General features: G+C 50.4%; 1 protein-coding gene across 1 annotated transcript; it reads left to right on the plus strand.

Moving 5' to 3' along the window:
* The first annotated feature begins 3,371 nt into the window (after positions 1-3,371).
* FKBP6 (FKBP prolyl isomerase 6) lies at positions 3,372-23,494 on the plus strand. The gene is made up of 8 exons (XM_032707858.1): positions 3,372-3,570; positions 4,882-4,971; positions 5,615-5,817; positions 6,901-7,020; positions 8,014-8,208; positions 8,463-8,572; positions 12,082-12,163; positions 23,079-23,494. Exons 1-7 carry the CDS (start codon positions 3,372-3,374, stop codon positions 12,149-12,151), a joined length of 987 nt encoding a protein of 328 aa, XP_032563749.1. The 3' UTR covers positions 12,152-12,163; positions 23,079-23,494.
* Positions 23,495-24,009: the final 515 nt, after the last annotated feature.

Genomic DNA, 24,009 nt, shown 5'->3' on the forward strand with positions numbered 1-24,009 from the left:
TACGTAAAAATCGTAGGGAATACTGGGTAAATCTGGGCCCTTCCTTGGTCACAAACTGGTCACCAAGGAAGGCCCAGACCAAACTACACACAAGCTCTTCCATAGGGAGATCCTTGCAGGCCAACCATGTTTCAGGCGTCTGGGACAGCCTGGCAGGCTGGGAATGGGGATTGCTGAGGTCAAGGCTGGTGTTTATGCTCTTAGTGGAGAGGGGAAGGACCGTATTGTGCTGCTGGAGCTTGTTCTGCAGCGCCACGGTTTCCATGAGAGGACAACCCTGCACACAGCTTTGGCTGAGACGGGCTGAGAGCTGGGACTGCTCAGCTTGGAGAAGAGAAGGTTGTGTGGAGACCTCACAGCCCATTCCATGATCTGAAGGGGCCTGCAAGGAAGCTGGAGAGGGACTCTGCGTAAGGAACCATAGTGACAGGACAAGGAGTGGTGGGGCAGGGAATTGGCCATTTCCCCAGGGAAAGGGGAGACCATGTCCTGAGCTGGGGCTGCAGGACATGGGAGTTTGGTGAGCCGAAGGAAGCTCAGGGGTCAGACACCAGGCAACCCAGGACCCCAAAAAGGAGGACCAGCCTCAGGTGCTCCCTCTGCTCACACAGAAACACCCTCTGGAGACCCCACCACTCACCTGCCCTCCACAGGACCCCACAGACATCCCTCGGCTTCTCTCCAATCAGCCCCAGGCAGTGGGACCAGCAGCCCCTCAGTGGGATGGAGAGTTGAGGGATTGAAAATTATAAGTTCTGTATTTGGTTTATTGTCACTGTATGGCTTTGCATATGTTATACCTTTTTCCCTGTGTATGTGATTCTTGGGTTCTGACTGGTTGAATTTTGCTGCACTATTATGCATATTTATATTTTTTTTCCTTATATGGTCATAATATACATACTCCGCCTTCACTCCTCCCCTTGTTTTGGCACCTTCCCTATCTCGAGGATATAAGGCTGGAGTCATTTTATGTTCGAGGCTTTTTCTGTTCTTCCTCCTGGCCTGTTGAGTTGTACCCTGTGTGGGGAAAACCCTACAATAAAATCTCCTTAAGGAGTTGTGGGAGTGTTCATTTGGGCACGTTCAGGTGATAGCAGAGGATGGTTACACTCCCACAGGAGAGTCCAGCTGGTCCTCTCCTGCAGCCTCAGCCCTTCCAGAGGCTCTTCCCTGCCCACAGGGAGAGGACAGGCAGGCTCTTGTCCCCCCACCCTGCCCCAAGGACAGGGCACACCCCAGGGAAGGGCTGCCCACTGGGCACATACACCACACGACTGGGCAGGAGCTAAGATCCAGTGTTTGCCTCCAGTTTGCAGCCGCTGCTCCCAAATGCTGCTGGGGTTTCCCTCATCCCCCCAGGAACATTCTCACCAAAGCACTTTGCTATCAGCCAAGTCTAAGATAACTTTAAGATCGACTAAGTGAAGATAATTTTCTTATTAACTACTTATTTCTGGTTAAACCAGTGTTAGGGTTTTTTTTTTGTTGTCTGGTGAAAACCTTTTATCCTTCTGGAAAAGACCAGAAGGGAAGCAAGCACTGCTCCTCCTGTGTGGAATTTTTTTTGTCTGGGCAAATAAATGGTTTCTCGTGTAATAAGCTCCTGGTTCATGGAGGTGTTTGGCTCGTGAGCATCCCACTGGCTTCGCTCTGAGCATCCCATGGGAAGCTGGGCATGGAGATGACTTCTCTCCAAACTTTGGGGGATGGGATGGGGTGGGAGAAGCGAGCAAGAGGCTGAAGGAGTTCTCTTTTATCCTTCCCTTCTGTTTTTTCTTCTTTTTTTTTTTGTCCATTCTCCTTCCTTGCCTCTTTCTCCTCTCCCTTCCCTTCCCTTCCTTTCCCTTCCTTCCTCTCTTCAAAATACAACCTTCTGGGAGTAAAAAACTCATTTTCATGTTCTTTTGTGGTGACCTCGAAACATCTCAAGAACGTGGGTTTCTTCCTGCTTTTACTTTGTATCCTCACTTGTTTGGCTTGTGTATCATGTCAGAGGTGCTCAGAGAAAGATGAACCTACAAACTTCTTCCAAACCAGTTTGGTATTGGGATCCAGTTTTTGAGAAAATGTGGTTTAGGATTTTTGTTATGTTATTATACTATGTCATTGTATTATTCTCTTTCATCGTTTATGCCTTCGAACCCTGCATTTCTTTTGGCCAGTCGCTGCTGCATCGGAGTACAGATATACTCCTCCCCTTGTTCTCACTATATGGTCCTAGTTTGCATACTCCGCCTTTGCTCCTCCCCAGTTACTCCCCTTGTTGCAGCAAGTTTTGCACCTGCCTGTCCAAACCCTCATGGCTTTCGAGGACGCTGAGAGAGCCTGTTTCCCACAGTTTGGATTTTGGGTTTTTTTATAGGTCTGATTTGGTTTGGTTGGTTCGCTGGTTGGATTGGGGGTTTGTGAGGTTTTTTTGTTTATTCGTTTTGATTTTTGGGGTTTTTTTGTTTTGGTTTTAGGGGGGTTTTGTTGGTTTTGGGAGTTTTTCTGTTTTGTTTTTTTTTCTTTTTTTGTTGTTGGTGCTTTGGGATTTTTTCGTTGGTTTTGTGTTTTCTTTCTTTTTTGCTGTTGGTTTTTGGGTGTTTTCTGGCTGGTTTTTTTGGGGGGTTGTTTGTTGTTGGGTTTTTTCTTTCTTTTTTCTTGTTGTTTTTAGGGGGGTTGTTTCTTTTTTCTTTTTTTTTGCATTTTTTTTTTGTTTTGGGTTTTTTTCTTTTTTGGGGGGAGGGTTGGATTTTTTCTTTCTTTTTTCTTTCTTTTTTCTTTTTTTTTTTTCTTGTGATTTTTTGGGTTTTGGTTTTTTCTTTTTTGTTGTTGGTTTTTGGGGGTTTGAGGGTTTTTTTCTTTTTTTTTAATTTTAGGGGTTTTTTTCTTTCTTGTTGGTTTTTTTTTGGGTTTGGTTTTGTCTTTTTTCTTGTTGATTTTTGGGGGGTTGAGGGTTTCTTTCTTTTTTCTGCTTGGTTTTTTGCGTTTTGGGGGTTTTCCTTTCTTTTTTCTTCTTGTTTTTTTGGGTTTTGGGTTTTTTGGAGTTTTGGATCTTTTTCCTTTTTTTTTTTTTATTTTTCCTTGGTTTTTTGGGGGGGTTAGTTGTTTTTTTCTGTCTTTTTTGTTGTTCTTCGGAGGGGTTTTTTGTTCCAAGGAAATGGCGGCAATGGCGGCATTGAACTACACCTCCCAGCGTGCACCGCGGCGCCACGTGACGTTCCGTCTCCCATTGACCCAGCCCCGTCCAGGGGCGTGTCCCTGCTCGCGTGTCTCTAAAGCGGGAGCGCCGGGCCGGGGCCGCTGCTCGGAGCGCGATTGGTCAGTGACGCCGTCCTTGGCGGGCGGTGATTGGCGGAGCGCACGGGGGCGTGGCTGTGGCCATGATGGCGGGCGAGGCGGGAGCCGGGCCCGGGGGGAGGTGGCGGCCGAGGGGGGACCGGGACCGGGACCGGGACCCGGGACCGGCAGCAGCCCCGGCTCCCCCCCAGCCCCTGCAGGACCTGACCGGCAATGGGGGGGTGCGCAAGGAGCAGCTGCGCCCCGGTACCGGGCAGCTCGTGCCGCCGTCCGCCTCCGTGGCAGGTACAGCCGGGCCTGGGGAGCCGGAGCCTCCCGTGGGCCGCGAGAGGGTCACAGGGTGCGCAGAGAAGCTGTGGCTGCTCCACTCCTGGCAGTGTCCAAGGGACAGGCTGGACGGGGCTTAGGGCACCCTGGGCTCGTGGGAGGTGTCCGTGCCCATGGCAGTGGTGGGATGATCTCATTCTCCGTGGTCTTTGATGTCCCTTCCAGCCCGAGCCGTTCCATGATTCCCGCAGCCCCCCGGGGCTCTGTGAGCCCCTCCTGGTGCTGGGTCCTGCCTGAGCTCAGCCTGGCCACCCCGGGGGGTTAATTGGGATGCTCAGCAGCAACGTGGTGCCCGAATTCATGGGTACATCAGGCCTCTAAGCAGCTTTTAAATAGCACTTAAAAAGTTTAGTCTGCGTTCACCAGGACTAAAAGCTTAAACTCTTTGGCAGCATGAGTTGGAGTGAGGGTATGGTGCCCATCCTGTGCCCTGTGCCTCAGTGCCAGGTTTGGTCGGGGTGGCAGGGCTGGAGGAAGGTGCTGGGGGAGACAAAGAGGGCAGAGCCTGTTGTGGAAGAGCCCCAAGCCTGTAATGTTGAGGTGCTGGTGGCAGGCAAAGACCAGAACAGGCACTTCAAAGTGCTGTGTCTTTCTGTTTTGGAGACTGTCTGCTCTCCTTATCAGTGTTTTAGCACTTGGGATACCCTGTGTAACTTCTTGTGGCTGACAGATTAAAGGAAAGGGCATCTTGACCTTGAGGAAAGCAGGATTTCCTGGGCCCACCTGTGCTCACAGAGAATTTTGAAGCTGGAATTGGTTCCTGAAGTGGTTTCAGGGCTGGTGCTGGATCAGGGAACACCCATTACAGTGTATTTTCTAACTGAGGAGAACTGGAGTCACAGATTCACAGCTTGGAGGGTATGTTTTCCCCTTTGTTCCTCTCTCCAGGTCTCCAGCTTTGGTTAGGGAATGCTTTGTTAAGTATTTCTGCAGATAACTGGGGCGTTTTAATTTGCTCAGCTAAAGTTTCCAATTCTTAAAAGCACACAAATCACATCTCTTAATTAGCTCAGGAGTGTGAAGCAGCTGCTTTGTCTGGGGATGTTGTTAAAACACACAGCACCACTGGGCTGCTTGGGTGACACCAGGTTTTTGGTGTAGAACACAAGGGTTTGTGCTGCCTCTGCTGTTCCACACCAGAAGGAAAAAAGAGAAGGAGGAAAAAAGGGTGTTGCAAATCCAACCCTGAGTGCGCTCCTGATGTTGCTGTCACTGGATGTGAAACCAAACTCTTGCTTTTCTCTTCTCCCCACTCCTCCCTTTGCACAGTGAAGTACTCTGGGTACCTGGGAAACTGGAATAACCCCTTCTGTTCCTATGGGCACGGCAAGTATCCAAAGCTGATGAAACTTGGAAGAGGTAGGTTTGAGCCACGAAGTTGGTCCTGGGGCTCGGGGTTGCATTGAGGCATTTTGGGGCTCGGGGTTGCATTGAGGCATTTTGGGGCTCGGGGTTGCATTGAGGCATTTTGGGGCTCGGGGTTGCATTGAGGCATTTTGGGGCTCGGGGTTGCATTGAGGCATTTTGGGGCTCGGGGTTGTATTGAGGCATTTCAATTCAAATGCTGTTTGGTGTCTCTAGGTCGTTTGAAACCTTAAAAAGTTGTTAGTGGAGCCCAAAATCCCCCTGGTTCTGATGGGAGAGGGAATGTGCACCCAGGAGGGGCAGGGAGGTGTTTCCCTCCTGTTTGAAATCACCAGAGAGGAGATGCTGTTCTTTTCCAGGCTGGATGGGGCTTGGAGCACCCTGGCCTAGTAGGAGCTGTCCCTGCTCATGGCAGGGGTTGGGCTGGATGATCTCTAAGGTCCCATCCCACCCAGACCACTCTGGATCTGTGATACCTTGTGCTCGGCCCCTCAGCCCGATAATCCGCCGCGGAGCCGCTGACGCAGGAGCTCCCAAGGAGTTCTTTCCTTCGGGCTTTGGGAAAACTCACTGCTCGGCGTGTGAGGGGGGGGTTGGTGGCCGTGAGCCTCACCCCTGGCACCCCTGGTTGTGGCAGACATCACGCTGTGGGGGCTGGAGCTGGGGCTGATGTCCATGGCCCGGGGCGAGGCGGCGCAGTTCTGGTTCAGCCCCGAGTACGCGTACGGCCCGCGGGGCTGCCCCCCCCACATCCCCCCGGACACCACCGTGCTCTTCCACGTGGAGCTGCTGGACTTCATCGACTCCGAGGAGTGTGACGTGTTCTTCGAGCTGAGCGACGTGAGTCTCCTTAGTAAGGTTTGGGAGTGACACACGGTCGCTGTCCTTGTCCTGCCCTGTGGTTTTCGTGGCTCGTGGTTATGTTGGAGGGGAGTGGAAAAAACATCCAGAGTCCCTGCCCTTCGTGTCCCTCCCGGTGCGGGTGCTGCCTTTGTTTACTCCTCTGGGCTGGAAGGAGTCCGTGGAACTGCTCCTGGTTATTTTTAGCTTTACCAGAAACCTCATGTTTACAACTAGAGGGCACCAGCTTCCAGGAATTCCTCTAAGGAGCAGGAAGGAGCTGTCTGTAACAATCCTGCTCAGTCCCAGTGCCCCCTCCAGCCCCCACCCTTTTGTCCCAGCCTCTTGGCTGCTCTCCCAAGTGCTCCTTCCCTGTTCTTTCCTCCCTGGTGAGTTACAGTGTTATTGTTAATTCCCCTTTTCATGTCAAGGGCTTTGGGCTGTGGTTGTGGGTCAGTGAGTGGGGGCAGAGGCTGGTGGGGGAGCCTCTCCTGCCTCTCTCCTGCCCCCAGCACAGGCTGATTTTTTTCCCCACAGCCCTGTGAGGAAACCACACTTGTAGCACTCCCTCCTTGCCCACCCTTTCTGGCTGACTGACCTCTCTCTGTGTGCTGGTTCCAACTTGCAGACCCAGGACAAAACCTGTCCCTCCATTTTTATCTTTTTTTATGATTCTTGGGGCTCTTTTTTTTTGCTGGTTGGTGTCTCTTGGGGGTGTCAGATTGTCCCAGAGTTGCCCTGAGAGCAATTGGAGCAACAGAGCCTTTCAAGCAGCTTTGTGCCAGTGACAGCATTTGTGTTAACTCAGCTGTGTGCTGAGGGAGTTGGGCAGGATTTAAGGACACATTCCTGCTTTTTTCAGCCCTACTGTGGGCCTGGGGAGCTTCCTGACCTCTTCATCAGGAATTACCAGCACAAAAAGTTTCAGCCTGACTGGGGAGATGCCACATGGTGATGGTCTGGCCTTGGCAAGGGCCTGGCTGCTGCTCTGTGAATAAGAGGGGGCTGTGCAGGGCTGTCTTGTCTGGGCTCTGTGCTTGTTTCCTTTTCTTTGAGCTGAAATTCAGGTATTTCTTTCCCCAGGTGCAGCAGGACACGTTTCCTCTAGAAAAGGTGTTGAAAGTGGCAGCCACAGAGAAAGAGTTTGGCAACTACTTCTTCCATAAGCAGAACTTTGGGGTTGCCAAGCACAGATACAAAAGGGTATGGAGCCAGGAAAAGGTGGGATGTGCTTTGGGAAAAGCTGTGGAAGCAGGGATTGTTGTTAGCTCACCACAGCAGGTACAGGTTAGAGAGCAAATAACTTGATTGTCTCTTCCAGGCATAGTTTGGTATCGAAGAACAGGGCTTGGACACCTGGTTTCGTGGGGGCAGCTGTGGTGAATGAGGGAATAGAGTCACAGAATCCTTGGGGTTGGGAAAGCCCTTTGAGATTATCACTTCCAACCATCCCACAGCACTGCCAAGGCCACCACTGACCCATGTCCCCAAGTGCCACATCCACACATCTGTTAAATCTCTCCAGGGATGGGGATTCCACCACTGCCCTGGACAGCTGTGCCAGGGCTGGACAACCCTTTCCATGAAGAAATTCTCCCTAAAATCCAACCTAAACCTCTCCTGCAGTTACCTCCTGCAACTTGAGGCCGTTTCCTCTTGTTCTGCCCCTTGTTCCCTGGGAGCAGAGCCCAACCCCCCCAGTTCCACTCTCCTGTCAGAGAGTTGGAGAGAGTGAGAAAGTCCCCCCTGAGCCTCCTTTTCTCCAGGCTGAGCCCCCCCCAGCTCCCTCTCCAGGCATGGAAATGCTCAGTTATTCCCAAACTGGAATGAATCTGCCACAGTTTCAGAGCTGGTAAAAATTCAGAGTTGCTTTTCCTTGCTGTTTTTGAAACAAAATTAATTTAACTTGCCTTTCTCCCTGTAACATTTCTCTTCCCTGTTTGTCCTTAAAATCTGAGTCCTGGATGTAATTTTCTTTTCATTCTGCTGCTTTCAAGTTCCTTGATCAGCTCCTAAACCCGTGGCCACGTGGCTGAGCTGAGAATGCCACGTGCTATTTACAGTTCTGATTGTTATTACTTTTAGCTGACTGAGGTGAGCAGAAACGTGGGTGTAGCTGTTGGATGAGGTGGATTCCTCACTTTCCAGCAGGGATTTGTTGTGCACTGGTTGTTTTTTCCCCCCCTCTCTGCTCAGGCCCTCTCCATCCTGGATCGCAGCTGTTCCAGCGAGGCCGAGCGGAGCCAGATCAACACTTCCAAGGTGCCTCTGCTCCTGAACCTCTCCCTCACTTACCTGAAACTGGAATGTCCTGAGCGAGCTTTGAAATACGGGAAGAAAGCCTTGGAGATGGACCAGGGAAATGTCAAAGCCCTGTTCAGGTGTGGCCAGGTGGGCACAAAGAAATCCTTCTGGTTTTATCATCCCAGAACACCCCGACCTGGCTGTGGAGGGAACCCCTGAATTCTGCTGCAGTCGAGGTGGTTTGGCTGCACCTGCCCCTTCCCTCTGGGAATCTGTCACCTGGAGCTTCTCCTGGGGGATTCCTGAGCTACCTGGCTCTGTCTCAGGAACGTTTGTTGTTGAGTCCTGAAGAAGGGCAGTGAGTCTGTATTTATCTTGCAATGCACCCATCTTCTTCCCAGGCTTGTCTCTGCATGAAGGAATACAGCAAATCCCGGGATTTCCTGACCAGAGCCCAGCAAATCCAGCCCTTCAACCGTGATATCAACAACGAGCTGAAGAAGTGGGCAAGGTGAGAGCCCTCTTTTCCATCCCTGGAAGGCTTAGACAGGCTGGAACACCCATTCCAAAACTTTTAAACTGTTCAAAAAAAAAAAACCAAACCCAAACACCAAACTGTTGGGTTAGTGAGTGACTTGGGAAAAGGCAGGTGGGGAAAACTGCTTGAAACATTTTTGAGGCACAGCAGCTGCAGGTGAGGAGCTGGGAGCACCCACCCTTTCCATACAGTTGCTGTGGTGGGATGGGAGCAGGTCAGGATGAGGACAGGGATGTGGGGGCTGCCAAAATGCCTCAAACCCGGTGAATTTAGCTCAGCTGGTTAGAGCTTGGTGCTAATAATGCCAAGGTTGTGGGTTCAGTGTCTGGAGGGGCCAGTCAGTGAAGAGTTGGACTTGAAGATCCTTGTGGGTCCCTTCCAGTTCAGAATATTCTGTGACTCTGTGAAATTCAGTTGGCTGGACCTCCAGCTGATCATGTCCTGGATTAATAAGTATGATTTTGATTCCCTTTAAAACATGTTGGTTAATCACAGCAGCTTTTCTGCACTGCAAGTGCTTCAGTGCACAATGCTACAAACACTACTGTTTGTTAAAAGTGAATTTCTTGCTGGTTTAGTGGTAATAAGTGAGCAGCCCTGAAGGCAAACTCTGCCTTCACCCTCAGGCTGAGTACAGGACAACCCTGCCAGCTTTAGTCATGGCCCAGCCCCACCAAAACATGAGTAATGCTTGTCTCTGCCCTCATTCTGCTCTTCCTTTGAAACTGTCAGAAGCACCAGCTAGTTCCCAAAAGTATGTGCTGTCCTGGCACTGTTCACAGGGGCAGGAGTGATGCCATGCCCAGCTCCAGAGCTCACAAAGCAACCCTGGAATACGAACCCCCTTTTGTGTGTCGCTGCCAGGCACTTGCAGAAAGGTTTGTAGGCAGCAAGAACATCTAAAAGAGTGGCTGGTGCTGCTGGAAAAGCCAGTCTGGAGGGCTGAGTGCCTTCTCCAGGGAATGTTCTGGTGCAGAGCTGTTCTGTCACATCAGTGTCCTGTGTATCCACATCATCTTTGACAGTCTGTGATGACACCAGGTCTTCAAACTTGTTCTGTTACTTCTGAAGCACAAAGAGCTCGAAGGCAGGATTAGCTGTTGGTGTGGAAATCTGAAATAAATCCCTTGTATTCATCCAGATCTCCCTCTGAGCGTGGAGCTCCCAGACTGTGAGGTGAGGGCAGGGAGTTCTGCACTAGATCTGGCTGCTCTTGCAGGTTGGGTCGTGTTCAAGGCTGGAAGGCCTCATTCTAGAAGCCTCTTGTGTTCCCTTAGGTTTGTTTGAAATATGTTGGCAGGTAACAGAGGAATCTTGCTGACAGTGTTGAGGTGGTGCTGCCAGGAAGCAACAAGGCATTTGTGCCTCTGTCTGCTCCAGCTCTGGAGGGAGCAGCACCTACAGCCAAAGGTGTATCAGAGCTGAGTGTGCATTAAACCACTGTTGTCCTGCAGTTCCTGCTTCAGTGCCTGGTAAAATTGGTGTATTTTTTGGTTTTAACCATAGAATGGTTTGGGTTGGGTGGGACCTTAAAGCCCATCCAGTCCTACCCTCTGTCATGGGCAGGGACACCTTCCACTAGCCCAGGTTGCTCCAAACCTTGTCCAACCTGGCCTGGGACACTTCCAGGGATGGGGCAGCCACAGCTTCTCTGCCCAACTGTGCCAGGGCCTCCCCACCCTCCCAGCCAAGAATTCCTTCCCAACATCCCATCCAACCCTGCCCTCTGGCAGTGGGAAGCCATTCCCCCTTGTCCTGTCCCTCCATCCCTTGTCCCCAGTCCCTCTCCAGCTCTCCTGGAGCCCCTTTAGGCCCTGCAAGGGGCTCTCAGGTCTCCCTGGAGCCTTCTCTTCTCCAGGTGAACCCCCCCAGCTCTCCCAACCTGGCTCCAAGCAGAGGGGCTTCAGCTCTTGGAGTATCTCTGTGGCCTCCTCTGGAATTGCTCCAGCAGGTTCAAGTCCTTCCTGTGCTCAGGACCCCAGAGCTGGAGGCATCTCTGCAGGTGGGATCTTTTACCACTGGCAAAGAGTGGAATTAGTAAGAAATAGATGAAGCCAGTGTTAATTGGGTGTTGTTAATGAGGCCTTACCTCAAGCTCCATCTGGAATGTTGCCTTTGCCTGAGAAAACTTGCAATGTGATCTGGCAAATGCTTCAGAAATTGGAGTATGGATCAAAATCCTGGTTTTAGAGGCTTTTCACTTCCTTACTGGGTACATTTATCTTCTGGTAAGAGGAATGTCATGTTAATCAGCAGCTCCCTTTTGCTGTCTGAAACAAAGCTTTGGAAAGCATCTGTTTACCAGCTGAACCAAGTTCTTGGCAAAATTCACTTCACTGGAGAAAAGGCAGAATCCAGGGTGAGGGGCATGTGGAATGTGTGCCTGGTACCAGCTGTGGTGGTCTTGGTGCAAATTCTGCTGCTGGATTTGGGAATTCTATTGTGGAAGGTTTGTGTTGCATCAAATCCGGGATGAAATGGGGCCGTTCCAATGTCTGGCATGAATCTGCCCCTCCAAACAAGGGGCTCTTGGATTTCCTGCTGTGGTTGGTGTGGGAATGTGCCATCCACAGATGGGCATCCATGATCTGCTCAGCCACATCTGTCTGAGCCTTACCAGGAGAGATTTGCTGTGCTGGGATTTCACTTCACCAAACCTTCTGAGGGCTCTGGGCCCAGAGGTGCTGAGGGCAGGGCTGGGAGAGCTGGAGCCACCCTGGGGCTGGTTCTGCCGTGTTGCACAAAAACCTTTGCTTTTGGCCTTATATGGCAGCAGATGCAGGAAAACTGACCCCGTGGGCAGCCACTGCTCCCTGGGACAGCTCCCAAACTGAGTCACCCTGTGGCTCAGGGATTCCTCACCAGTGAGGTGAGAGCACAGGGAGCAGAGGATGCTGTGCCTGGATAAGCAGGGATTCAGATGGAGCAGGCTGGGAAGCTTCTGCTTTTTTGAAGTGAGGGAACATCTGCCTTGTCATCCACTTAGTCCTGACACAAATCCCTGCTGTCTCCTGCCCATCCTGTGTCCGTGGTGGATATCCTGGTGTAGGGCACTCAGGCAATATCTCCTGGGTGCTGAAGGAGCTCCTGCAGGGAGACACAGAACTATCCCACAGCACACAGGTGGGGTTCCTCTGCACTGTCCCACACTTCCAAAACTGGTGTAGAAATCATCTGGCTCCCAAAAGGCAAATAAATGATTTAAGTTGGATTAGAAAGCTACACCTCTACCTCAGTTAGCTTGGTCCAGTAAAGCAGATACCCAAGATCTGTGGAGGAGGCACAACATTTCCAGCTCTTCTTCCCTGACGTGGCAGAGAGAAGGACTTGGATGAGCTGTGTCTGTGCTGCAAACACACTGTTACATCAGGCTAATTTATTTATGTAGAAAAGTAATATTCTATAGAAAAAATAAGCTCTGTTTTTGGGTTGTGGCCCTGGCAGTCCCCAGCCCCTGATGCCATCCTGTCTCTGCCCTGCAGGTGCTACGAGGAGTACGTGGAAACGGAGAAGGGCATGTGCTGCAGAATGTTTGACAGCTCTTGTGGCTGAGCAGGAATCAAGGTAACCAGGCTGTGAAAAAAGGCTGAGCTCTCCCCAAACCTCTGTGCTGTGTTCTCAGGTGGGGAACCTGCTTCTCTTCTGCGTGGGAGGGTTTTGGAGGCAAAGTGGAAGGTGAAGGGGAAGGGCGGGATGGTGGAATGTTGCTGTATCATCAGCTTGGGGAATTTTTCCTGGGACAGGGACCTGGAACTGCCAGGAGTTGAGTAAGTTTGGTTTGTTGTTTCCTGTGCTGCTTATCCCAGCTATTCCTGCTCAGAGCCAGGGGGAGGAATAGCTCTGTAGTCTTGTTTCTCTGCCAGTTAAAAGAAACAAAACAAAAAAAATTTGTTCCTGTCAAACTTAAGAATTGGATTTCCTCCTCCCCTCCAGCTCTCCTGTCTGGAGCTCTTGGAATGCCTCACTTCAGAAAAATCTAAATATTTTATTTCTGGGGGTTTTTTTGTTTTGTTTTTTGGAGTTTTTTTTAAATATTAAAAAACCTGTTTGGAGAGAAAATTTCAAATGGCTGTTTTGGACTCTTTAAAGCCTTAAATCTTCCAGCAAAATTGACGGGTTTATAAATGCACAAAGGCTCTTTGATCATTCTTTTTTTTTTTTTTCCTTTTTTTGTCAAAACCTTCAGGGGGGTAGAAGGGGGGGGGTGGAAATCTTTGCTGGTCTCTTGCTTTGGGGTAAACCCAAGGGAAGGAGTTGTGGAAAATGACAGCAGCCTTCTGTCAGGAAGCATCCCCAGCTCGGGGCCATCACTTTGCTGCTGTTTTCTCTCTCTCCTGAAGCACAGGCAGCACCTCCTTGCTTGCAGAAAATGAATATTGGCAGCGTTTCCATCAGTGCAATGATGTTTTTTAAGGTTGGCTCTTTTGTCTGTGCTTGTGAGGGAGTTAAGGCAGTGTTCGAGGAGGAGGTTGGGTCCTAAAAGAACACAACCCTCTCCTGGCTGGATGTGCCTCTTTGTGTAGCCTCTACCCTTCCTGCTGCCCCTGTGCCTTGGGCCAAGCTGAGTGTGTGGCCTCAGAGCACAAATCCTTCTGCTTTGGCTGTGGGATGGCACTGGTGACACCTGTCACAGGTACCTGCCCCAAGAAAGGAGCTCTGAAAGGGGATTTAAGAGTGACGAGGTCTTGTGCAGGAGGTCTGTGGCTCTGGGCTTGGCAAGAGGCTCTGCTTCTCCACTTGCTGAAGTCCAGTTTGGAAGCCTGTAGGACCTTGGGTCTCATTCCTGATGGTGCCTGACCTGGGAAGCTTTTTGTGTGGCTCTGGGCATCAGCTTGGCCCTGCTTTGTGGTGGGAGCCTGAGGGATTGTGGTGATCTGGGCCACCACACGGGTCCTCCCCTGGGAAGGTTCTGTGGCCTCTTGTTTCCCAAAAAGTGGCTCGTGAAGGTGCTGATTTCCACAGAGCTGGTGGAAGTAAACCAGTGGGTTTGGTTAGGGGAGACTGAGAAGTACAAAGGGAAAGGGAAAAGGAGATACTTCTATAGGGCTGAGCTTAAAAATTGAGCTGAGCTTAAAAATTGGCTCATCAGCCAGAGTTTATCCACTGACCTCAGTGTGTGGAGTTCTCCCACCTTACACAGCTTGGAAGTTGATTTTAGTTGCAGCATTAAAAATAGACCAAGTCTCCCAGACAAACATAAATCACCAAAACCTAAACAAGATTCTACTGTTCATTCATGGCAAGAGAAGTCCCTTTGCTGGAGGAGGTTCCTGCAGGACCTTTGAGCTGGAGGTTGGGCTGCTGCTTTAAAACCTCATTACACATTCAGAGAGGAGCAAAGCAGTTCCAGCAGGAGCTCCTGCTCCCTGTCAGAGGCACTGGGAATTAGTCAGGCTGGAGGCAGAATGTTCTTTAGTGTTTTCTGACAGTCTTGTACCAGTTTAGGGCACAAGCTGTACTGGGGCAGTCTGGCTCCATCCCTTCTGTGTTAGGCACTGAGTGAGGAGGTGACCTGAGAGTGCCATGGTTGATGATCCAGTGGAATCACAACAGTTGTGGAAAACTTTCCTGCATACCAGCTGGCAGGTGCTTGTGGAGCACTGAGCTGACCCGTGGTCCAGCTCCCCAATGTCTTGGAGCTGTAGCTGTGGCTTTTCCTCCCTCCTGGAACACTGCTGCATCCCTCCCCTGCCTCAGAGCTCCTTCCTGGGTGCTGTGCCTTTGGGGAGTCCTGCTCTGCTGCAGGGACAAGGTTCATTCCTCTGCACTGAATAACCCAGGGCTGTGTTGTATGTTTTGTACAACTGCACCCAAACCTGGGCACACCTGAGCATCCTCCTTCTGCCTGGTGTCTTTGCAAGGGATTTTGCAGTGATAGGACGAGGGAGAATGGTTTTAAGCTGAAAGAGGGGAGATTTACATCGAATATTAGGAAGAAATCCTTCCCTGTGAGGGTGGTGAGGCCCTGGCACAGGTTGCCCAGAGAAGCTGTGGCTGCCCCATCCCTGCAAGTGTCCAAGGCCAACTTGGACAGGGCTTGAAACAACCTGGGCTAGTGGAAGGTGTCCCTGCCCATGGAACAATATGATCTTTAAGGTTCCTTCCAAGCCAAAGCATTCCATCATTTCTGTGTCCTTCTCACTGTAGAGCCCAGTTCCTCAAATTGCTACAAACAACATCTTGCTCAGAACACAGTTCTCACCTTTTTAATGCAGTTTCTGGTCAAAATAGATCTTTTCTTTGGTGAAATGCAAGGCTGCTAGTGGTACTTCCTGGGGGAATTCAGAAGTACTCAGAGGGAAAAATAGAGACACAAACACTTCTTAAATCCATCCTGCTGCAGCTCCTTGGAAATGTCTTGTGTCTCCTGCTTGTCCCTCTCTGGGTTTGGGGTATTTACCTGCCTCTGTCCCCTCTGTGTGGTGCAGGTGTGTCAAGCCCAGCTTCCTGGGATGTGCAGAGCTGGAAGTCCTCCTTGGTGTCCCCAAAGCTGCAGGATGGTGGGCTGAGGCCTGCTGGCTTATGGGAGCTTTTGGTTGTTGTTTGAAAGACCCAACATTAAAAAAAAAAAAAAAAGGAATTTGTCATCATTGTATTACTGTGGTCCTTCATTGTAAGAGATCTAAATCATGAGGAGTGGGGACAAATTCCTTAGGAATGTCTGGGTTCTAGTAGAGGGTCCTTGGTGATACTTTTGTCCCAGAAAGATGAGCATTTGAGCTTTTTTTTTTTTTTTTCATGATAGGTGAGACAAAGTTGAGAGCTTGTCTCTAATGTGCACCTCAGCTCAGTACACAGGAGAAGTGGTCCCAGGAGTTGGGAGCACACAGGGAAATGTTCCAGTGCAAACAAACAGGGCTGAAATTATGGCAGGAAACAGTAACTCTGAGGTCAAACTTGTGATTGCCATGAATAGCAAGTCCTACCAATTCTGAAGGCATTAATGGGTGAGAATTGGCTGCAGAACTGGGGCTGTGTCACCAGGTAGAAGTGACTGTAATTGGGTTTAAAATCAGCAGCAGTTGCCAGTTAAACTGACCTAATAAGCTGAAAGAGACTTGCAAATAAACTGAGTCTGTGCATAAAACAAAGTCCTGCCTTGGGAAAGCTCCAGACTTGGAGTAAACAGCAACTTGCTCCTTCCCCTCCTGCTCTGGTTGTTCCTGGGATCTGAAATGTGCCTCCTGCTGATCCTGTCCCTCCCCACTGCTGAGCAACACAGAACCAGCATTTCACTGCTCCTTTAGAATATGCAAATTCCTGTCCCACAGAGGTGTCCTGTGCTGCAAAGGAAATTGTTAAGTCTCTGCTTTCTGCTGAGCCTGGCTGGGCGAGGGGGAAGGCTTGAAGGAGGACTTAATTAGGCATTCTCCTTGTTAAGCAGAGGAAGGAGAAAAGCTTTTAATGAGGTGGTTGGGTTGGGGTTTTTTGTTTTCCCTCCAGCTCTCTCCTCTTCTAGCATCTTGCTTTTTTTTTTTTTTTTTGTCAGAGTTGTTCTGCAGTTCCTTCCTGCAGCAATACCTGTAATATCTCTGTGGTAGGATCTTGGGCTCTGGAAGCTCTGGAGAGAGGACTGCAGGACCTGCTTTTAGGGATGCCCTGACATGCTTTCCCAGTGGGTGTACTGGACATGGGCCTGGATGCACTAGGGGAGGTTTTTGCAGACTGGGAGGTCTGGCTTGGGGCTTAGAAGCCAAAATAGGATGTGAAAGGGAAAAGAGGGAGATCTGTGCAATATCTCAGTGTCCTACAGTGCCCATCCTCCAGCCTCATCCAAGGGGCCCTGGGCTGTCCTTGGGGCCCTGGGCTGTCCTCTCTGACTTAAGAAGTGCCTGAAGCCTGGGATTCCCCCTTTGTGCTCAAACACAAAGCTCCCAGGTGAGGCAGGAGCAGATTCCTGGCTGCATCTCTGACAGGAGGGTGGAGCCAGGTTGGGGTCGGGCTCTGCTCCCAGGGATCAAGGGACAGGACCAAAGGAAATGGCCTCAAGCTGTACCAGGGTAGATTTAAGTTGGATATCAGGGAAAGCTTCTCAATGGGAAGGGTTGTAAAGCATTGGAATAGACTGCCCAGAGCAGTGGTGGAGTCCCCATCCCTGGAAGTGTACAGAAAACATGTGGATGTGGCACTTAGGACATGGTTTAGTGGTGAACAAGGTGGTGCTGCACTGATGGTTGGACTTGATGCTCTCAGAGGGCTTTCCCAACTTTCTGTGAGTCTTGTTTTCCCCCAGCTCCTGCCTGAGGCCACCTGGCCCTGGGAAGACCAGGCTGAGTCCTCAGGGAATACCCCTGTGTGGGGTTTTACTTCTCAGAGCCTTTGCCAGGAGCTCTAATACAAAATATTCTGCTGTTACAAACCAGTAGAGTGTGAAGAAGGTCCTGGGCTCTTCTCATTCCTATGATAACTCCTGGTTTATCATGCAGGTGCAGTTTAAAGGGAATGGGTTATGTGTAAGATGGGAATTTCTTTGTGAACTTTTAGCTTTGCAGGGCATTTAGTCACTGGCCCTCACTTCCAACAGCAAGGAAACACACAGTTATCCTAATTTTTTTCTCTGAATTATAATTTTTAAAGCCTTCTTTCTCCAACCCTTCAGTGGTGCCCTGGCTGGGCACCAGTCCTGCTGCTCTGGAATCTCCAGGTGTTCTCTCTGAACTAGCAGAGGAGATGTTTTTGTCCTATCTATTTCTCTTAGTTTTAAATCCAGGCATTTTAAATGTTCATGGAAACTTTTACTGACCTGACACACTTCAGGGGAGATGCTCTCCTGGTTACAAGAGGGTGCTGGTGCTGGTCAGTCTTAAACCTGCCAGCTCTGTGCTCCAGCACAGTGAGCAGGGAAACAGTGACAGACTTGGGAAGAGCTTTAAATGCAGAGACAGCTGAGGTTAAATGAAATAAGTGCTGAGGGCCCTAAAAGTGTTCATTGTGGTTTTGGGAAATACTCCTCTGCTTCTCAGCTGGCAAGCACTGCATCCCAGTGCATGGAGTCAGTGAATCTCAGAATTTTTTATGTTGGAAAAGCCCTCTAAGGTCATCGAGCCCAACCCTTCCCCCAGCACTGCCAAGGCCACCACTGCCCCTTGTCCCCAAGTGCCACATCCACATGTCTGTTAAACCCCTCCAGGAACTGGGACTCCACCCCTGCCCTGGGCAGCTGTGCCAGGGCTGGACAAGCCATTCCATGAAGAAACTTTCCCCAGTATCCAACCTGACCCTCCTCTGGCACAGCTTGAGGCCGTTCCCTCTCCTCCTGTCCCTTGTTCTCTGGGAGCAGAGCCCGACCCCCCCCAGCTCCCCCCTCCTGTCAGGGGGTTGCAGAGCCAGAAGGTCCCCCCTGAGCCTCCTTTTCTCCAGGCTGAGCCCCCCCAGCTCCCTCAGCTGCTCTGTGTTGGGGTGTCCTTTCCATCAGCTGATGGATTGGGAGCTGCATCCCTGCTGGAACAGCCCCTGGGCACTGAGGGCTGTGTGTGACACCGGGGCAGCAGCACTTTGCAAAACAGGCCCTGTTTGTGTCTGTCAGCACCAGGAGATCCCAACAAGGGCTTTGGATTTGGGGAACGTGCTTTTGGAAAGACTTCTTGCTTCAGATGCAGGGAGTGCCTTGGCACTGCTGAGAGCTGCTTTGCAGAGCTGGAGAGTTATTTCCAGTAAGGACAGACATGCCCTTGATGTGCCTCCTGCACTGCCCACCCTGCTCTGTCAGGGCTGTTGATTCCATAGAATGCTGGGCATTATTGACCTGGGAGTTATCTGAGCTCTTCAAGGACTGGGAGCTGCTCTAAGGATCAGTGTCAGCCCTGACTTGATGGGTGAAGTCCCTTCTGAGTCAGAAGTGTGTGTTGAAGAGTTCATCCCTTCTTTCACCTTCTCATAATTGTCCCTCTTGTGAGACCTCTTGCTCTCTGAAGAAGTGGTTCTGCTGCTTTATCTGGGTGCTGTTTGAAGGGATTTGGTTTTTGGTGGTTTGTTGGTTTTTTTTTTTTTCAGAAGTGCTTAGGAATGAGCTCTGCCTTCTGTTCTTCCCTTTTGCATTAGGAATCCTTGTCCTATCCCAGATCTGAGCAGACTTGACAGCTCCTCCTTCCATCACCTCAGGTTCAGGATGGCAGTGCATGTCATCAGCATTCAGGGCCTTTGGAGTCGAGACTTGTTAGAGATCTCTGGAGAATTCCTGCTGCCACTGAGCTGTCTGTCTGGCATACAGGCAGCACTTGGAACTTGCTGTGGATCCTTTGCAGAGCTGAGCATCATGACAAATTGACTGGGGGAAAAAAAATGCTGAGAAAAAAGCATTTAAGAGGGCAGTGGGAGTTCATGTAGCTTGGCTCTAGACACGAGGAGCAGCACATCTGCTCCTTCCACCTTCCCCTGTGAATTTGGGTGCCTTAGATGGGGCAGTTGGAGCCTGTGCCAGCCTTTGGATGTCTGGATGAGTGTCTGGGTGCTGTGTACTCTGCAGGAACACCCACAGCCACCTCGGCATTGGAGTGGGCACTTGAAGCACTCACAGCTGGACATCCCCAAACAGCACTTGGGGACAGGGGAGGGCAGGGCTGACTGCAGAGCCACTTCCTCAGAGAGCACATAAGTGGTCCCTAATTAGGGAATTCTCTCATGGCATGCTCAGAGAAAGCCCCAAGGGATGGCAATGCCTCATGTCCAGACAGAGCAGGACAGCCTGGAGTTGGAAATAGCTGTTGCTGTGCTGTGTCAGGGTGGATTGCCCAGACATGGAGTTATCAGCTGCTGAGAGCACCCTGGTGCTTCTGGGCTTTCTTCTTGGCACTCTGCAGCCTGTCACTAACCTCTTGTGGGCTCCATGAGATTGTTTCCCTCCTGGCTGTGGTGGTTTTTCTCCAGGCTGTCATTCCAGAGTGGCATTGCCTGTGGGGCTGGTCAGGGTCTGAGGTGAAGAGCCCTTTTCAGATGGTTGCTGTTCCCAGCAGGCTCATGTGGAGCTGTGGTGTTGGATGTGCTGGATCCTTCTGGCTACTGAGCCAAAACTTCCTTTCTTCTCCATGCCCATTGCAAATCCCATTTAGATCCAACACAAGCAATGAAGAGAAGGTGCTCTGTCTCCCCTAAGAGACATGAGGAGGCTGCATTTCTCTGAATATCCTTTGAGATCACTTTTCTGGGATATAAAAGCCTTCCAGGCTGCTCCCACCAACCTGATTTCTTGGATACTTCCCTTGAGGAACACTCTTCTCACTGAGGGGTTATCCCAGTGCAGTGCTGCTGGCAGCTGCTGCCTCAAGGTATGGGTGTAGTGAGGGCTGAACTGGCAGGAGAGATGGTTTAATTGCCCAGCTCCAACTTTGCAATTTCCTCCTGCTTTGATAAAAACTTTATCTGCTGTGTTTAGTGCTTCCCTGCAGCCCTGCTAGAGAATGGAGGCAGGAGAAGGGGGAGCTGGGAAAGATGCACCGACAGTTTTCTGTGCAAAAAAAGCAACTTAGACCAAGTTGTAAAGCCTCAGTTAATGTTTAACTGTTAATTATGGCTTTAATGCAGAGTAAAGGTGACTGTGGATATAAATGACCTGTGACCTGGCATGTTGCTCACTGTGAATGGATGGTTGGCCTTGTCATTGCAAAGGAGGAATTAAAATAGCTGGGACCAACAGGCCTGTGTGTGAACTTCAAAGGCAGCCTGTGCCTCGCTGAGTTGCTGCCAACCTGCTGTTAAGTGAAGGAGACAATCTTGGAGCAGGGTCCTGCCTGGATTGGGCTGTTCCCCTCCGTGCAGGAGCAGCAGAGGCTTTGAACCCCTTCCAGCTCCCGTGTCTGCAGGGCCCTGTGGTTCCCCTCCACTTCTCCTCTGATTGTGGAGCCATTAGGTGGAAATGAAAGAGATGAGCTGATCAAACACTCCCTGAAATGGCTTTAGGGTTTCAGTTTGAATATTTTTTTTAATTAGCTGCATGTAAAGACTTTATTACTTCAAATAGCAGCCACGAAACCCTCTTGGTTTGATCCTTTATTTTCCTGGTGCACACGAAGCATCAGTAGCTGTAGGTTTGTACCCAGTTAGACACCCCAAACCACAGCCAACAGCCAGTGGGAACATACAGGGATCAGCTTTGAAGTATTCCTGTTGGGAACACATGAAGGAAGTGCTGTGTGAGGATGGGATCAGACTGACAAGGAGCAGAGTGGAAGTCAGTTGCATTTTAGCAGGAGCAAGGATGCTTTAGTCTGACAACACACAGAACACTGTAGCACATCAAGGGTAAGGATTTTTTTTTTCCCCCCACACTTCAAGCCTTTCTTTCCTTGTCCTGGCTGATAGAACTTCATGCTGTGAACTGGAGAAATGATTTAAGCATTTCTCTCTCTGATTCATTTTCAAAGAGAAGAGATCAGCTGAAGTGTCCTCCAGTCGTTTTCCTTCTTTAGAAACTGCTTTTCCCCCTTCTCCTACTCAGAGGAGACACTGGAAAGTGCTGCCAACCTGAACTGGCTCTGGGTATCTTGTATGTCAGGAACATCATGTACCCCTAGTTTTGGAAGGTTTGGCAGTAAAAGGAGCCTGTGAAATGAGGCTCTTGGTGAGTGTGGGTGAACCAGGATGGTGACTCTGCCCCAAATCCCAGTTTGTGCAAGGCTGGAAGTCTTCACTCCTGTGTTTCTGGCAGCCTTGAAAGTTCCTCTACTCTTTTGTGCTTTTATTATCCCAAACTTTAAATTGGGGACAGCCCTTGAGAGAGGCACATTGTGCTGATTCAGGCTCAGTTTTCTGGCAGGGTGGCCCTTGAGTCACGGGTTCCGTGTGGCTCCGAGCACAGGGACTGACAATCCCGACAATCCCGGCTCCTCTTGGGGTCAGCAGAGGGAGATGAGTCACTGGGGTGAGCAGGAGGCTGGGCTGGAGACTCCTGATGTTCCTCACAGTCCTAATTATCCAGTGATCCTGTGGTGCCTTTCAAGGATGTACAATGAACGAGGTGTGGATTCTGAGCATCATGTGATGCTTCGTCTTCTTCTTCCATCCTTCACTCTGTAAAGTGACTGTTTCCCTCACAATTCCTGCTTTTTTTGCCTCCTGGTTAGCAGCCTGTAAGTTGATATCCTCTAAGGGACAAGCTTCCTTATTTTGCTACCAGTAATTTGATTTCCATGTGCAGGCATGGCCAGTGCAGCTGGGCTGGCTGAGCCAGGGTGCTGGAAAAGTATAAAAATGGGTTTGGGCTCCTGATATTCCTGAGCTGAGTCGGGCACCTCTTGGATGGGATCCTTTGACCCTCAGAGCTGCTGCAGGATACACAGAAGGGGTTATCCTGGGGAAAGGTTTCCAAGGATTTTCCTGATTTTTATCTATTAAGTCTTTGCTGTTTATCCTATGGATGACAGAGGGACAAGGCTGATGTTTCCTCAGTGATTTGGTACCATTTTTACTGATAAATCAGGGAAGTACCCCCTGTATCATTATTTCTTCATTGGTACCTCAGAGGTGCCACTGGCAGCAACACCACAAGCAGCAGGATGTGACACCAGGCACAGGGGAAGGTGCTGGGTCTGAGGGCCAGGGAGGGGAAGGTCCTGGCTCTGCAGGAGCAGAGGGAAGGTGTGGCTGGGAGAGGCTTTGAAGGAGCAGATGAGTTTTTGGCAGCGAGGTCAGTGGAGCCATTAGAAGGTGAGGCAGGAGAGCCAAGTCCTGATCAGTGACCCAAGAGGTTCCCCTTTGAAATTCGGAGCTGGGGAAGGAGGAATCACAGGGTAGAAACACGCCTGGTTCTTATCCAGAGAAAGCTGATGCTGCACCAAGGCGCTGGTTTCCTTCTGGAAAAGGAGGGAGGGATGGGGTGGGGGCTGAGATGAGAGAAAGGGGCTTAGCTGGATATGGAATCTACCATTTCTCCACGTGTGCCAGGACTCCAGGACTGGTGAGGACCCAACTGTAAGTGGGAGCAATGGGTTGAGGGCAGGTAACAACACCCAAAGCACTGGGGATGCTCTGTGATCCATCCGAGGCCTCCCAGTGCTCCTGTCCTGCACCAGGAAGGAGCTGGGAGCAGGGAAACATGGGGAGAAACAATAGGAAAATGGGATGAAGAGAACAATGAATCTTCTGGGAGACACAGGACTGTCTCCAAAGGCAAAGAGTGAGCATCCAGACTTTGGTTTCCCAGAACAGAAGTGGAAAAGCACAAGTGATGGGAAGCATGGATGCCCCTGTGCAGGAAAGGGGGTGACCTGAAGAGTTCTCTGGGGCTTCCCTGAGCTGGGCTGGCCACTTTTGAGCTCTTGTCACTTAATACTCAGTTTTATCCAAGTCCTCCACGAGGAAGTTGAATGGATTTTATGGGGATTTCCCTGTGCCTGTTTCACCTGTGTTAATCCAGAGAATTCCAGGTGTTTCTTTCAGGGCCAGTGGAGCTGTGCTGGTAACCACGGACCATTTAATTCTGAAATGGGTTAAACTGTGCAGGTGATGTCTGGGAGACCCTGACTGTGATGTTTTGTCATCCTAGGACCTTTCCAGCTGCCCAGCCCTTGGACAGGAGGGAGACCCACCTGGGGGCACGTGGAGATTCCAGCATCACATGTTTTGGGAAAAGGAGCAGGAGCACTGTCTGCTTTGAGAGATGAAGTGAAAGTTCTGATTTTTGTACACAAACTGATTTTCCTGAAGTTGGGTTTGTTTGCCATGTTTTGAGACATTTTCCAGAAGAATTAAGTCCTGCTGTCAGAGAGAGGACAGTGTTCCTTCTCTCTGCTTGAAGAAAACTCTTCCCTGACATCCTACCTCCTGCAGGTTCCAGGCTGCTTTTAGGGAATCAGTAAGTGGGAGGAGGATGCCGTGAAGTTTTGTATTTGCACAGGCTGTTCTTTAAAAACTTACGTTTGATATTTTTGTTCTGAGAAAATAAACCAACCTGAGCATTAAGGCTGTGCCAGTTTATTGTGCAAGAGGGATTAATGCCTGAAAGGAGCTGGAATTTGGGAATGGGGTCTGGTTTGTTGCTGCAGAGCTGACTCCCTTTGTGGGCAGCAGCGTGTTGTGCTCTTTGTTTTGGCTGGATGTTCCTGTGAGTGTTGGTGCTAAATTTAAAATTGCTGAAGAATGCCAGCTTTGTCCCCTACACATCCTGTGACTCCTCCAGCTTCCCTGGAGTTGGGTTCTTTGGGAGCAAATTCCACTGTGTGCTCATGTGGGGGTGAGGCTGGAATTGAATAAATGCAGAGCCAAAGATGCTCCGAGGGCTGAAGCCCCTCTGCTCTGGAACCAGGCTGGGAGAGCTGGAGAGCTGGAGAAGGGAAGGCTCTGGGGAAACCTTAGAGCTCCTTCCAGTCCCTAAAGGGGCTCCAGGAGAGCTGGAGAGGGACTTGGGACAAGAGATGGAGGGACAGGACAAGGGGGAATGGCTTCCTACTGCCAGAGGGCAGGGATAGATGGGATAT

The sequence above is a fragment of the Chiroxiphia lanceolata genome, chromosome 20 (assembly GCF_009829145.1).
Source record: "Chiroxiphia lanceolata isolate bChiLan1 chromosome 20, bChiLan1.pri, whole genome shotgun sequence".
Lineage (NCBI taxonomy): Eukaryota > Metazoa > Chordata > Aves > Passeriformes > Pipridae > Chiroxiphia > Chiroxiphia lanceolata.

What these genes read in the sequence shown, in the direction of transcription:
- FKBP6 (XM_032707858.1), top strand. Translation starts at nt 3,372, where the DNA reads ATGGCGGGCGAGGCGGGAGCCGGGCCCGGGGGGAGGTGGCGGCCGAGG. An exon ending in GCCGTCCGCCTCCGTGGCAG is followed by an intron (nt 3,571 to 4,881) that starts GTACAGCCGGGC and finishes CCCTTTGCACAG; the next exon opens with TGAAGTACTCTGGGTACCTG. An exon ending in CCCTGTTCAGGTGTGGCCAG is followed by an intron (nt 8,209 to 8,462) that starts GTGGGCACAAAG and finishes TCTTCTTCCCAG; the next exon opens with GCTTGTCTCTGCATGAAGGA.